Here is a 15,695-nt window from a genome sequence, read left to right as displayed (position 1 = left end):
GTGTGATGGCACTCAAGATGATCTGCTCCATGACCTTCCCCAGCACCAAGATCAGACTGGCCTGTAGTTTCCCAGATCCTCCCTCCAGCCCTTCCTGTAGATGGGCGTCACATTTGTCAACGTCCAGTCAAGTGGAACTTCCCCAGTCATCCAGGACTGCTGATAGATGATGGAAAGGGGCTTGGTGAGCACCTCTGCCAGCTCCCTCGTTATTCTTGGGTGGACCCTGTCCAGCCCCATGGATTTGTGTATGTCTAATTGGCAGAGCAGGTGACTAACCATTTTCTCTTGGATCATGGGAGCTTTGTTCTGCTCCCTGTCCCTGCCTTCTGGCTCAGGGGGCTGGGTACCTGACCTTGCTATTAAAGACTGAGGTAAAGAAGGCATTAAGTACCTCATCCTTTGTCACTATGGTTCCCCCTCCATCCAGTAAAGGATGGAGGTTTTCCTTGGCTCTCCTTTTGCTGTTAATATATTCACAGAAACATTTTTTTATTATCTTTCAGAGATTTCCACCATTTCCTTTTCAGACTTGTCTACTTTCCTCTATCTCTGAGCATTTTATCAAGGCCAAGTTACATGTTAATTGTTCTTAATTGCAATTGCTGTCATACTAAAGGCAACATTAGGGTTTCCTCTTAAGTCCTTTCCACTTATCTCCAGCTGTGCATTTCTGCTCCTCCCTGTTGTTGGATCTGACACTTGTGTAACTCTTAGGTTGGTGGGTGGGTGGACTTACCGTGTGCCTATATGGCCCTTGAATTGGATGTAAGCAAGGGGCAGGAGTTGAAGGATGCCTACCGGAGAACATGCTGGTGGGATGGGTTGACCCTAGCCAGCAGCCAAGCAAAGGTATCCTGAACAGGCACCAGCACATTTCTATGGGGGGGATGTCTTTCAGCTAAGAGGTAGAAGGGTGGCATGTCTTATGTATTACTTCAAGAGTCACTTGTGAATGTTGGCAGTATTTTCTACTAGTACTCTGGTTTGCTGTTTCTAGTGGGCAAATAAGGGCAGGGATCAAAGCTGTAAGGGAGTGAATACTGTGAAGGAAAACTGTGATGCAGAGTTGGTTGTGGAAGAGTTTTCAGGTGACTGTCCCTAATCCTTTTGTACATTTCTAGAGGAAAGTGTTGTGCCCCTGATGCTTCCTTTGTGCTGATACTAGTCCTCCCTTAACTCCATGGTGAGTGCGCTTATGCTGCTCATCCATGGGCAGCTCAGCTCTTCTGGAAGCCCACAGAAGCCTGAGGAGGAGGGAGACCCTATTCCTCCTCTTCTCCCATGATCTTGGCCATGCATTCACAGCCACCTTCTTAACATGCTCTGGAGCTTCTTGCAGCCTTCCCTAAGGCACCTTGACTCTAGTTTGTCAGAAGACAACCTGAAGTGGCAGGAAAAAAGCCAGATTTAACTTTCTGTTGAGTGAGTTGAAGCAAGGTTGTACAGGTATCAGTACTGGCACAGTGTCTTGTTTGGCTGGTGTTGATGGCAGCACGGAGGAGAGGGAACACTGGGGGATCTTTTTTGCTAGTGAAGCTGCATGATCATCTTGCCACATGCTTTCAAACTGCATCCTTGCTAAGTTAAACTGACAAAATGCTAACGTTACAAATGAGGTAGTAGTTACGAGGTGGTTTAAGTATCTCAGCTAGGTCATTGTGGGATCAGACAAGTGTCAGTACCACTGGGAAGCACAGCACATCCCAGAAAAAGAGGGAGTGCCTCTGAGCAGTAGCCTATAGGTAAACTGATTCAGCTATGTTATAAGGCCCTACTCTGAGGGAGGGAAAGTTAAAAACAAGATCAAGGTGTTTAGTTTTTGCTTTAAGAATAATTCTGTCCATTTGTTAGGAGGCCTGGGGCCACAGGTGATACTGTTTTTTGTTTGATCTGGTTTGCAGTTTTCAAATATGTCTGAAGTCTAGAAAGTCCCTAAAAAGGAGTGATAGTGTAGCAGGCCTCTTAATGCACAGTAATATGCTTGTGTGCTTAAATCTGGGTAGAGCAGCATGAAAAAGAACTTCATGATACTAGCATGTTATTTGTTATTCAGGCTTAATTGTGTCATTGCAGTGAGTCCTCTTGTGCTTCTGCCTGCCTCCACACCCAAGTGTCTCATTTCGCTTCCTGGTAGGGTGGATCAGAGCTGCTTCTGCAGACCCCTTCCCTCCTGCCTTCACAGGCAGCCTAAAACTTGCGCTCTAACTCCCATGCCAAATGCTGTCTTGATTTTGTAACTGATATATACATATAAAATTGTACTGCATCTATGGATATGTAATTATGCAAATATTATTGTTATATATGAAAGTACAATGTCTATAAAGTGTTCTTGGTTACTTAATTGCAAAGCAGTCAGATGACTATAAAAAGTTACTGCTGTGAGATGCTGAAGCTTATTTGGTAGTTTTCTATGCCTTACGAGGAATTGTCTATTCCATTACATTAATGTGGTAGGATTTTAAATGGGCTAATATTAGTCTTTGAATTAAGGATGCTGTTAGTCCTTCCATTAATTTAGGGGTTGTCTCTAATATTTTTCGAACTCCTCCTGTCTTTCTTTCAGTTGTGTTTAATGCACTGACCAGTGTGGTGTATCTGTAGCAAATTTCATTTTTCTTCTGTGCATACAAGGTACCTACTTTTGGAAATGTTTTAACACCAGACATGTATAAAAAGTAATGAAGATACAGGGAGCTCATCCTTTTTACCTTTCTGTTGCCAAAAGAAGCAGAATAATCTTACATTTTATTTCTCCTGCCTGTTACTCCATAGCAGACCAACACTCGACAAACACCTGTGTGAGATGGTTTGGCTCACTAACATGAAAACAAACTGGGGAAGGGACGAGTGTGTAAATGCAGAAGCAGGAAAACAGCCCCTTTGAGAAGTAATGATCTGCTAGCTTATCTCGATGGCCTGTGGAACCGTGGCCTTCAAAGGATGTCTTCAGTGCTTCCTGCATCTTGTTAGTGCTGTCTTGCAATATTAAGTATCTGTTACAAATTTCTGACCAAGAATTACTTACCTCCCCCTAATAGGATAATTTCTAAGTAAAGTAGCTGCTGAGGGAAGGTTGAAATGAGTGAATTTTTTTCAGCTGCTTTTAAAAGGTTTATGTTACTACCTCAGTTGAGAGACTCAGCAGGCTGTCTACTGGAGCAAGGTTTTTGTTTTTTTCTAGAATATTCTCCTGTCCTTAATGAGGTGGGGGAAGTGTTGTCTTGGCCTTTACAAAATGAGAAGTTTTGTTGCTTAATATAATACAGGTTAGCAAGAATTTGTGTTGCATACTGGGCAGTGGTAACTCAGTCGTCTGGATTTTGTCTTTGAAAATACTTTTTCCTTCTGCTGAGAGAAAAAAATCTAGATTACAGTTGCTTCTGTGGGTTAATTAGTTCCTTAACACAGTAATAAGTTTGAGAAGATTTTGTAGATGCCTCTTACGATACAGGATAGTTGAACTATAGGTCCTGACACCATTATGCATCCTGCTGCTTTTTTTTTCCCCACCTATGTACACCAGCACCAAACTGCTTAGACAGAATTTCATGGTTTTACTACCTAGGAATTGCAGGCTGACCCATTTAATATATGTATGTGGAAAAGTGCTTATGGATAACCTGGCTCCTGGTCTTTCACACACAGGATCTGAAAGTGCCTGTAAATAATGCTCAGAGTTCTTACACATTCCTTGGTGTAGTGTTTTTCTGTAGCTTACTGCATTAGGCAGAAGTATAAAAATGCATTATGTAAATACATCTGTATAGTTAGTGTTTTGGGCTAATTTCAATGCAAAAATAATATATAATATTCTATACGTGATGCAAACTTTGTGGAAGGATTGCTTTCCTTTATTGTTTTGAACTCCACGTGTAATACTTGCTCTGTGGTAATGAAGACCACTGTGATCACATCACCTGTCTGACAGAACGGAACCACTGTGAGCACAAGTTAGTGCTCAAAAATACCAATTTACTGTTTAATCTTACTTCTACTTTGGAGGCTTTGGTGCACATTCTGTAATACACCATTTAGAACATGCCTGCATCAACAATGTTAGTGTTTAAATTTAGCATAGAAGTCAAAATAAGACTAAATATTAGCCTTAATTTGAATATTGTAACTTGTTTTTTATAGTGGTTGGTCAGTTGCTCTCGTGATAGTAGGTTTTCATTTTACACTGAGAAGGACTGTTTATGAAGTGGCATATTCTGAAAAAGAATTAAAAAGTTAAACTGATCTGGTTTACTGTTAATTTGCCTCTTGCTCCATAGAGTCTAGCAGAACATTGCAATTACTGGCATGGAAATTGCTTTACCTTAGTGTCACAATACTACACTGCTTTCACGATGGTAGGCTGCCACTTTTGTGCAGTGTTATGAATAGAACATGAACCAGAGTCTTATTTTTAAGATGGCTTATTAGAGGCAGTCTTACCATACTGAGCCATACTCTTGTCAAAAGTCTCAGTGTATGGTGTTTCATAGCCGAGTAGATCCTGACAGTGCTGCATCCTCATTTGCATGTTTTCAAAGGTTTCCCTCTCTTACCCCACATGTAGGCTTTTCCTTATGTAATTCAGTTACTTGCATAATCCTGTGTGCCAGCATGGTTTGTAATATGATGCCTTGCAAGATTCTGCAGTTTTATCACTTCATGCTTATTCTTTATCACGGGCCTGCTTCAAGTCTGTCTTTATCCTTTCTCACCTTTTTCCATTTACTCTGACGCTTCCTTCTCTTATTTCCTCTTCATCAGGCTTTTGCCTCTGCATAAATCTATGTGCAAAGCAAACAGTTTATTTTAAGGGGAGTATCCCTGCCTCCCTCTCCCCTCCCTGAATTATCTACTTTTTGGCCCTCCTGGTCAAAGTCGCGTTCTTGAGACTCTCCCTTCTTAAGGGCACTAAAGCCCTTGTTTGTTTTTATGTTAGTGAACATTGGTAAGGAAGGCTTCTTCTGCCTGTGGTAGCTATCTGAACATGATTGCTTTTCTTACACTCATCTGATTGCACCTTGGCTGCTCAGCAAGACTATTTCAGTTTACCTCTGCAGTGCCCAGGTTTGGTCTCAATAACAGTACAAGGATGTCATCTGCTTTGTCCTTCTGTCTTTTTAGTGAGCCCATTGTTTATTCTCTGTAATGGTGTCCAGCTGCAAACCTGCCTGAAAGGAGCATGCTGGGGAGGGGCGGGCAATGAGGTTACTCATGTAAAGATGTCGCTGTCCCATCTCAGGAGAAAATAACTCTAGGGGACTATTGGAATCTCTTCTTAGTGGAGCTCCTTCATAGTTCAGTAACTTCACTTTGTGAGGCACATTCTTCAGGAGCATGCTTCCTAGGAACTTAACTTCTTTTTTAACTGTTTAACTAGGATGAAACAACCCTATTCCGACTTTTGGGTTTTTTGAGGCAGCATCTTGTGAATTTTAAAGCATGAAAGTTTTTAAGTTAAGAATTGATACCATTAGGTACATGCAGCAATAAAATATTCTTTCAATCCAACTACTGTGCATGTTAGAGAACATGCATGTATGCAGTATATACAATAACTTGCAAATTTTAAGTTTCAGAATTTAATTTTGCATTCATTCACACAGGAGTGTAGAATTAAATATTCATGTTGGTGAAGTGTGACACGATTGTCAACTTACTTCGTATATTTAATACTGAAATACTAGTGACTGTTAGGAATTGTGTTCTAGGTTTATCTGTGCTTCTAATCCAGCCTGGTGTCCAGTTTCTAGGATTTTTATGAACCAGTTGATTGATCCTTATCCTTTTCTTGCAGGTGTTTAACAAATGATCAGTAGGGTGCTTTCAGTTTGCTTTAAGTTTTGTGTAACTTAATGCAGGAAAAAGCACTTGACCCTTCTCTTTTTTTTGCCTTGTTTACAGTGAATTATTTTTTTTTTATTATCCTATTATAACACTGTGTTTTAATGCTATGGGGGAAGGCAGAAAAATCTTGTCTCCTGTGTAGTTTGAAAAATGTGATACTCGTATTGTGCAAAATGCATTAATCTGAAATGTCTAATAAGTTGAGTAAGGTTGAATATAACCTACATACAATGCTAAGGGTTTTAGGCGTTGTCTCTGACACATCGGCTGTCAGATATGAAAATAGTTGTTTCTACAACCAAAACTAATTTTTTGTATCAACTTTAACTCCCAATCTTTCTTAGTTCTGACTGTGTTTTGAATGGAATTATCTAGCATATTTTCTTTATGTGGTGGTATATGTTATTTCTCCTTACAGACGTCTCCACCTCAATAAGAAAGCCACAGACAAACAGCCATATAGCAAGCTTCCAGGTGTTTCACTTCTAAAGCCGTTAAAAGGTGTGGATCCTAACCTGATCAACAACTTGGAAACCTTCTTTGAACTGGATTATCCAAAAGTATGTATGTTGTTTAGTGTCTTTTTCCTCCCACTCCTCAAAGTCGTATCAGTAGCTTGGGCTAGAACTCTGCAACTTGATTTATGTCTTGGATTGGTCTTCCTTCCACGGGAAATACGTAATTACACATTTTTACATGTTGCAAACAAAACTTACTTTTTTTTAAAAAGCTGTCTATAAAGGAACATGACCAAGGCTTAGGGACGAAACATACTCTACACTTCATTAAGACTTGTTTAATCATTATTCCAGTATTGTGGTGTTTATAGCAGTATAAAATAGTTCAATCTATAAAAGACCATTTGAGAGGCCAGATACCCTCTCCAATTAATTGCTGTTATTTAACAAATTCTCTAAAATGGAATAAGAGAATCTAAAAGATTCTCCAAACTGATAGTGTGAAGCTTTCTGGGTGGTTCTTACTGATGGCTCATCTAACAAAGAATTGCTCAGTGATGAGGTGGTGTACCTCACCCGTTGTTGCTAGATAGGATAGTCTCCAAGCCACTTATTGGTGTTTGGAAACAAATAGTTAATAAAAGCTTACATTTGCTCTTGAACACTGTTTGACTTTATAATATAAGGGATAAGTAATGTAAGTGATAAGTGTAACAAATGCTGTCCTTGCTGTAAGGAGTTTACAACTTAAAGGAGAAATCTGCAAATGCTTGCTGCATCATTCACTACTTGCTGTATGCTCCTATGGATGGAAAAAGGAGTAAATTTTCTACCACAAATCTCCTCAATTCTAAAACTTATAATTTATTTTTAATAACTCTTTTCTCAATTCTTCTTGAAACTGCTTCTGACACTGCAGCTTCAGTTGTAAAAGGTCAAAAGTATGTGTAAGCTGTACAGCGAGTTTCCTGTGGGTATTCTGAGAGCTTTAAACTTACTCCTAAGTAGGCGGAGTAAAACAGACAAAAAAAAACCAAACCCACCATTTGAAGCTTTCTAAAAGTTAGGCAGTTTTTCTGTAATGAAGCTTGGGGCCTTTTGAAAAGCTTCAGGCACAAACATTTGAATCCTTTTGACTCAACAAAAGTGCAATAAAGACTAAGTGTGGCCAAGATAAGTTTAAAGCATACCTGATGCATGCTGTGCATGCCAATATTGCAGATAGTGCAAAGAAGCTGCAGCAATATCTTAAGGTATTTTACAGCTACAGTGAGCATCAAAATGTTATGCAGCTGAAACTGACTACAGATACAATTTGTTTGAGAATTCAGAAAAACAGCTATGCTGTAACTTGCTTTATGGGAGATAGTCTTGACCCTTACTTCTAATAAGTTATACATATGGGTGTCAATCTTAAAATACCGCTACTCCACGCAAATCTGAATTTCAGATAATAGTGACAATCATTTTTTCCCAAGGAGAATGAAAATGGGAGGTATGAATGCTTCAGTTTTCTGGGGCACAGAACATATAGTATAAGCAAGATCTCCAAACTGTTTGAAAAAACTTCTGTACAATAACTACAAAAATACCCCGTTTAAGAGACTGACATTACACCACAAAAATTAGAACAACAGTATTGCCTGTTATTCAAGGTTCAGCTGTCCAGGGGAAAATTATTAGGAAAGAATAATCTTAAACTTGTTCAAGTGAAGCTGAGTTCAAGATACTGATTCTCAAACTCTTCTGTGATACCCCATGTGTGAAATAATCTTGTCTTGCATAGAAGCCAGTTAACACAGCTTCTAAACTGCAGGACTCACAAGTAATATTTTTCAGTGAACAGTTCTTATCTACTGTGCATCATAATTTGGGCAGAATATTTCTTTTCATGTTATGTCCAAATGAAACTGATTGTAATGCTTATGTAAATAAGCATCTTTGTATTTTTTCTGCTTTAGTCATACATTTTGTTCTCTATTTTGTTCCTGCATGCAAAGGCCATTTGCTGTGAATTTTTCTGTTTTCTAATACTGTAATACAATTTTTTTATTATTTCTGGTTGAATTTCTTGGCAAATAGGGATATAGAATTGTCATTGTAACTGTGGATTGAAGGTTATTTAATTACTAGCAAAAATAGTTCTTTTACACATTTAATTGGATGAGCAGTAAGGAACGGTTTTCTTCACTTGGTAATTTCTATGGTGTTCATGCTGTCAGGATTGTTCTGTTGTGGTGGAAAGACCTGTCTGTTTAATGAGACAGGTCTTTTACCCTTTAAATTCCATTTTCTGTGCTGGTAGAATGATAGGAATCAAGTACTGCTCACTCTTTAGGCAAATTGGCTTTGAGTTTGCATTACAAGAGGTAGAGATGTGTTTGGTAGTTTGTAGGGCTAGACCAAGTCTTACCAACTCCCTTTTAGTGGTTAATGGTTTAAGTTTCCACAATATTCTGCAGTTTAGAGTTGTTGGGTGTCTTTTGTGTTTAACAATACCATTTTTTCTTGAAAGAATGTATTTATTTAACTTAGTCTTCTCTTGTATGGAATACTTCTTATTGAACAGGAGCACCCGAGATTGTCATAATTGAGCCCACAGGCAGCTTTCAAAGTTCAGATTGTTTTTTTTGCTTAAGTAGTTTACTGAAAATACAGTTCAGTGAGGTGATAGTATAAGGAAGAATAAGAATTATTTTGATCACTAGCTGGGACTCTTATTTCCAACTGCTATATCAAGTGAGGTCCAAGCAAATTGTGTTAATGAGACTGAATTTTTAAATCTTGGATGTAAAAATGACTTCTTGGGATCCTGATCAGAAATTTGTATTTTCTGAATTTTATTCTTTGGATTGGAGCTCTGATAACTTATTGTAATAGTTCAGTAATCTTAACAGGGAGAGAAGAATGTTATATCAAGTGTAAGGAGTATCCAAGGAATTTGCTGTTAATGCAGAAACAGAAATACTCCATCAAAGCTTGCAAAGCTGTCTTAAAATGTTGAGTGAGTCTTAAAATGCTGTTTCCTCACCCACTGTCTGTAGCTCATGTGTAACAAGCATGTAGCTTGATTGCTGAAAGAGCTACAGTTTTCCCTTACCTCTTGTTGATTTGTAACCATTATTCTATTAATGAGGAAAATATGCATATACATGTTCCTGAGCTTAGCTTTATTATACAATCAAACGTACGTATGCTGGGTCTCTATGGGTTGTCTTCCAACTCTGTTCTGCATATGCATCTACAAAGTAGAGGAAAGGACTGTGTACCTCTGAACTACACATTCAAGTGTATCATAACACTGTTCCTTTAATATTTTGTGTGCTGTAATTTCATTGAATATAAGATCAGATTTAAGATTCATATGTGAACAAAAACAGAAGTGGAAATAAATGTACTTTGTGTACTAGGATGTCTTGCTTCATGCCTAATACAAACCCTCCCGATAACAGGGAAACTAGTGTTCCTCAGTACAAGAGTTTATTGGGATACAGGCTAGGTTCTTTTTTCACAATACTTGGTTGTGAAAAAAATATTAAAAAGTCTTATTTAGCTGTAAAACAACCCCCTTAGTTTTATTTTTAGTTCTATAAGTACTCTCTATTTTTTCAGTTTGTTACACTGTTAAGCTTTATTCCCTAGACAATATTGATGTGTGTAAATATGTGTGTACACATTTTTGTTTTTACTAGTATGAAGTACTACTCTGTGTACAAGATCATGATGATCCAGCTATTGATGTGTGCAAAAAGCTCCTTGGTAAATACCCGAATGTTGATGCTAGACTGTTCATAGGTAAGCAGTGCAACTGGAAGGTGGGACTTGTACTTGCAAAATGTTTTTAGATCTTCAACTCCATATACAATATTCTAAAATAAATAGTCATCTTGTTCAGTCCATGCTGGTTCTGTGGCTTAATCATCTGGGGTGAAGTAAGTTTGTAGTCACTTTCTGTGACATCAGTCCAAAAAAGCTGTAGGAAGAATGAGTTATGCATCCCCTACAAGTTCTTCGTTTTAAATCGGAAGTACAGCAGTTTAAATCCTGTCTTTGAAGGAGGTGACTTGGAGTTGTGGCTGTATTTGAGCTTGAGATCTTGCAACAATCCTTTTTCATCAGCTTAGACTGTAGGGTTCTCTTCACTTTACATTTGAATTAGAGGAGGGAGGTGATATTAGAATGATGTAGTAGAATGTAATATTTTTTTTTCTGACATGAAACTAACTGAACCATTCTGTCAGTTAGGAGCAAAAGAGTGTGTCTCACTTTATTCTGCTTCTTTGTCATTTTTCTGCTAAAATTACTGTAGAGCATCATGGTCATAACCAGTAGTCTTAAGAGGTCAAGAACTTCTACTTTACAGAATGTAGTAATAAACTTTGTAGTTCTACTGCCCTTTAATTACATTAACCTTGTTACCCTGCTATTTTGAGGAAGTATTTGAATATTTTTTCCTTTTTAATTATCTGCATAATTGTAGTAAGAGCTAAAATACAGAAGTGAAAGAATACTTAAAATTTAAACCCTTTTCTTAAAAGTGGACTTTTGATGGGATGATTAAGAATTGATGGGTAAGCATTTACTGTTCTTCAGTTAATATATCTAAATATTTTGGGTATTGAGTCTGAATTCTAAAAAAAGCGCCACACATTATTTCTGAATGATGGTTGTATTTTTTAGGTGGCAAGAAGGTTGGCATCAACCCCAAGATTAACAACTTAATGCCTGGCTATGAAGTTGCCAAATATGATCTCATATGGATTTGTGATAGTGGAATCCGAGGTAGGTGTGTGCTGTAATGTGCTGACTGTTATATTCCTTCTACTTCCTGTAGGCAAGCAGTTGTTAGAGATTATTTCGACTGAGAATACAAGTAGAAATAAAAGTTAGAAATCTGGAAAAAATGTTTTCATGGTATAAAATGGTTTAATCTCTAATTAAAGGTGAAAATTCCATTTAAAAAAATACTGTTCAAACAGTTTCCCTTTCATTTGTGGTTCATCATAATGATGTTAATCACTATTACTATTCTTCTGAAATTTTACTGCTCCAAAATACTGTGCCTCAAAGTATATGTGCTCTTGATATTTGTACAAGAATGAGATTTAGTGTCTTTATACAGTAGCCTGCTAATGACAGAATTGCTTAATGAACTATCTTTTTTTTATTTGTCACTTAGTAACGCCAGACACACTAACAGATATGGCCAATCAAATGACTGAAAAAGTAGGCTTGGTCCATGGGCTTCCCTATGTTGCAGACAGACAGGGTTTCGCTGCTACCCTTGAACAGGTGAGTGCAGTGTCGTCTTTTTTTTTTTTTTTTTTTTTGCAAGACCTTGCTGTGAAAGTTTTGTAGCGCCTCTTGCACCTTTCAAATGAAGAAATGTTTATTTTCAGCTTCAGCCACACTTCAAACTATCTAGGATAACTTTTAAATGCTCCAAAATTTTATGTGGTGTTCTGAACATGGATTCAATATTTAAGTTTACAATACAAACAATAAAGTTTAAAGGATTAAAATGATGGATTTCATTTAAAAATCTATTAAAACTGAAGAACTTTCTAGTGCTTAGTCAGAAAGGGCCATTAATTCTATTTCATGTCTGAGAAGGAACACAGAAATGGCAATGACAAGTCAGAGCAAAGTCCAGCTTGCACAGTATCTTATTTCCATCAGGGGATATAAGCAGAGCCTTTGAGGAGAGTAGAACACAAGCAAGGTTTATATCCTCTTTTCCTGTAATGCTGTCTCAACTTTATGGAGTTTTCAGCTGAGAGACTTCCTGAGAAGGAAGTAGACTTGTGTATTTACTAATCCCCAGTCTGTTAGTATTTTAGTAAGAACAGATTTCTTACAAGAACTTTCCCATTCTTTCTTTGAGTCCATATAGATTTTGAACATCTGTAACTGTCTTTACCAGGAAGTTCCGTAGATCTACTGTCTGTTACAGGAACCGCCACCTTGTTTACTCTGACCCTTGTTCTTTTATAGTACTATTTTATGTTTCCAAATACTTGTTTTGGAAGAGAAAGTCAACAGTTGATTCCTATCCACCATCTTTGTAGCACTCATTCTGTCCTGTTCTCCCCTCTCTTCTTTCTCAGTAAGTTCTCTTTTGTAGAATGAAGAAGTTGAGTTCTCCCGTTTGTTCCTTGTGTCTCAAGGCATGTAACTTAATATCTAGGCTGGTGTGTATAAGGCATTTTGGCCCCAAGGCTAACTAATGTGTATCAAAGGCAGAAGTGTGAGAGATGGAAGTGCAGTGAAATTCAGTACTCCTTCACTGCATGGAGAGAGGGCAAGCTCTTGTGGGATTTTTTGTGACACAAAGCCTGAATTTCCTTTTACAAGAGAAGAGCAAAGAGCTATAGCACTTAGTACTGCTACACGCTAAAGTAGCAAGAGTTACAATTCCTGGAAGAGCTTTTTGCTTCCAGATCCAGTATATTGCAAGATGAGCATGCTTTTTCTTGAATGAGTTACTGTATTAGTAAGACCAGTGTGAAGCCCATCTATAGGAAGAATAGTAGTGAGAGGTGCTAGCGCTCATTCCCACTGTCTCCTTAGAGAACACTCCTAGTTTTAAGTTACTGAATCTTGTAAAAAGACTTGCTCACAACCTGAATTTTTTCTTTGCTATTTCTGTTTGCAAGTACATTAAGTAAACAAAATTCCCCTGCTGTGGTACAACTGTGTAGTATGTTTCTAAGAACATGTATGCAGTAATGCAGTTAATCTTTATAAGAGGAAGGATGTCTCCTCTTATAAATGTCTATGATGTCTATCAGCTGTCATGAAATAATATATTAACCCTAGTGACTAGTAATTTACTTAGTGGATTTTTAATATATGTATTCCCTGAGAACAACCTCAATAAATTAGAAATTAAATACCAAATGGAATATGGTAGTTTAATATGTGGATTTAAAACCCACTTGCAGATTTGTAAAAACACAGCCAATATCACTACCAGATTTCTCAGATTTGGTGGCAGACTAGATTTCTAGTTTGGTGGTAATGATCCTTCCAAATGCACCGTGTCTAGCACTTTTTGACCTCCAAACACTTTTGGAGAAAAAGTTGTCAGTGAGTAGTACTTACATAAATACAAGTAGTGTTTTAAAAGCCTTATGTTGTTTTGGCAGGTTTATTTTGGAACGTCACATCCAAGGTCATATATTTCAGCCAACTTAACTGGCTTTAAGTGTGTAACAGGAATGTCATGCTTGATGAGGAAGGATGTCTTGGACCAAGCTGGAGGACTGATAGCTTTTGCACAATATATTGCCGAAGATTACTTTATGGCCAAAGCTATAGCTGACCGGTAAGATGACCCTGAAGTATGGTTATTGCCTTAAGTGCAGTTGAAATCTCTTAAACACATGGTACATACTATAAGTATAGGTGTTCAGGTCAGGTGTATATACACCAGGCATGCTTATGACACGTGCTTTGCCCTGTAAATATAATCTTTTAGAAATAATTAAGCCATTTCATTGTCAATTTCTTTAGAGAAAAGCTTCTGAGGACTTGTTTTAATTATTAAAGTGGTATTTGCTCTCTTCCAATGAAGAGACTTGACAAAATACACTTAATTTTTTTGCTTATACCCATTGCAATAATATGGTACATATAGCAAAGAAACTTTTCAAGCCTAATAATTCATGCGTGTTTGTTCTGTGATTCTCTTTTGCATCTCTTACTTGCATGGTTTTATAATAATACATTCATTTTTTTCAGGGGCTGGAAATTTGCGATGGCAACACAAGTTGCAATGCAAAACTCTGGTTCATATTCCATTTCTCAGTTTCAATCCAGAATGATCAGGTAAAATTTTAAGCCTTGATTCTTCTCCCCCCCACCGCTGTCATGAGAGGGAAAACATTTTCCAAACTAATTTGATCTAAAGTCCAGAATGCTGAAGTTCCAATGCACATCTTGATTCATACTTATTGTTAGTGTTGGGAGAGAGGCACTGACTTTCCACAGAAGCACTGCTGATATAAGTGTTTAAACAAAGAAAACCAACCTGATTAGTACCTTTTAAATGCTATGTGTGCTATCTTTGAAAGGGAGAACTTGGCAATTTTGGAGGTGTAAATCAAATGAGATTAAACCAACATTGTCACAAAAGACCATGATGGCTCATCATTTGATAAGGTGCGGGAGGAGGACGTAAAGAATAATGCACAGTCAGAACTGATTTGTTTGTCTTTTTCTAGGTGGGCCAAACTGCGAATTAATATGTTGCCTGCCACAATAATTTGTGAGCCAATCTCAGAGTGCTTTGTTGCCAGTCTAGTTATTGGATGGGCAGCTCATCATGTGTTTAGGTGGGATATAATGGTATTTTTCATGTGTCACTGCTTGGCATGGTTTATATTTGACTACATTCAACTGAAAGGTGTTCAGGTACGTAGCTTCATTTTTTTGAGTGTTATTAAAGTTACTAGTGTCATCTACTTCAGAAAAAAACTAAGCCTAATTATAACAGAATAATTCTCTTGATGTCAAGGAAGTAACAGGTCAAATCCTGTTACTCCTCGCTCTTCCAGCTTCAGTTACAGTAGTGTGGAAAAGAGTAAGTCTGCTTGATTGTAATTTTGTTTTCTATATGCCCCTGCCTCTCCCTAGGCTCTGAAAGTTTGCACATCTGTCCCTTAAGTTTCATGTTTTAATTGTGACTTTGTCTTGTATTTATTGAAGGTGCATATACTCTTAAGTATTTTTTTGCTCTATTTTGGTAATAATGGACTCAGAGGACAGCTGTAGACTACTTCTAAAAATAAATCTTCCCAAGTGAGGCCTCAAAAAACCTTTTAATATAGAAAGGTGTCGCGAATCAGAACAGCATTTGTTCTAATGCTGTAGGAACTACTTACACTAATTTTGGCTGTGACCACATTCTATCCGAATCTGATCCATAATTATGTTTGTATTCAAACTCATCAAATAGTTCTCGTCATACTGAAAAATATTCTTTTGTCTTAACACATACTGGAAATAAAAAACATTCTAATGTCTTAACACATACTGGAAATAAAAAAAGTTAGGCCTTGTGTTGATTCTGTTAGGGCTCCAGAAGGGCAGTTTAACAGTCACCTTTCTGATTACTTGTGCCATGTGCAGCATGTTAAAGAGCTTTGTGCCTACTCTCCCTCTTCTGAAGCCTCTTCAATTTCTGGCTCTGCATGTAGCTGGGAATTCTCAAAGGAGCAGAAAATAAAGAGGCTTTAAGCTGGTTTTTTTAGTCCCACTCTTCCTATGCAATAGGCCAAAGGCTTGTTCATTTCAATTTCACTTCTCTGGGAATGTGCAGGAGTGTTCTGTCTAGATGCTGTTCTTCTAGGGTCTGTGGCAAAAACCCAGTGTCTGCTTGACCGCAGT

General features: G+C 37.7%; 1 protein-coding gene across 1 annotated transcript in view; it reads left to right on the top strand.

Moving 5' to 3' along the window:
- Positions 1–6,197: 6,197 nt before the first annotated feature.
- The window catches only part of UGCG (UDP-glucose ceramide glucosyltransferase), a gene marked incomplete at its 5' end in the record, with an annotated part of 10,191 nt that continues 693 nt past the window's right edge, over positions 6,198–15,695 (top strand). The window contains 7 exons of the mRNA XM_035890801.1: positions 6,198–6,407; positions 9,998–10,100; positions 10,986–11,087; positions 11,485–11,597; positions 13,454–13,632; positions 14,049–14,135; positions 14,531–14,720. Of these exons, the coding sequence (XP_035746694.1) occupies positions 6,198–6,407; positions 9,998–10,100; positions 10,986–11,087; positions 11,485–11,597; positions 13,454–13,632; positions 14,049–14,135; positions 14,531–14,720 (984 nt within the window). The remainder of the gene's footprint in view (positions 6,408–9,997; positions 10,101–10,985; positions 11,088–11,484; positions 11,598–13,453; positions 13,633–14,048; positions 14,136–14,530; positions 14,721–15,695) is intronic.

This window comes from Egretta garzetta, unplaced genomic scaffold, assembly GCF_000687185.1.
Source record: "Egretta garzetta isolate BGI_Z169 unplaced genomic scaffold, ASM68718v1 scaffold22, whole genome shotgun sequence".
Taxonomy (NCBI): domain Eukaryota; kingdom Metazoa; phylum Chordata; class Aves; order Pelecaniformes; family Ardeidae; genus Egretta; species Egretta garzetta.
The sequence above is the reverse complement of the archived record's forward strand: the minus strand, read 5'-3'. Positions and strand labels throughout refer to the sequence as shown.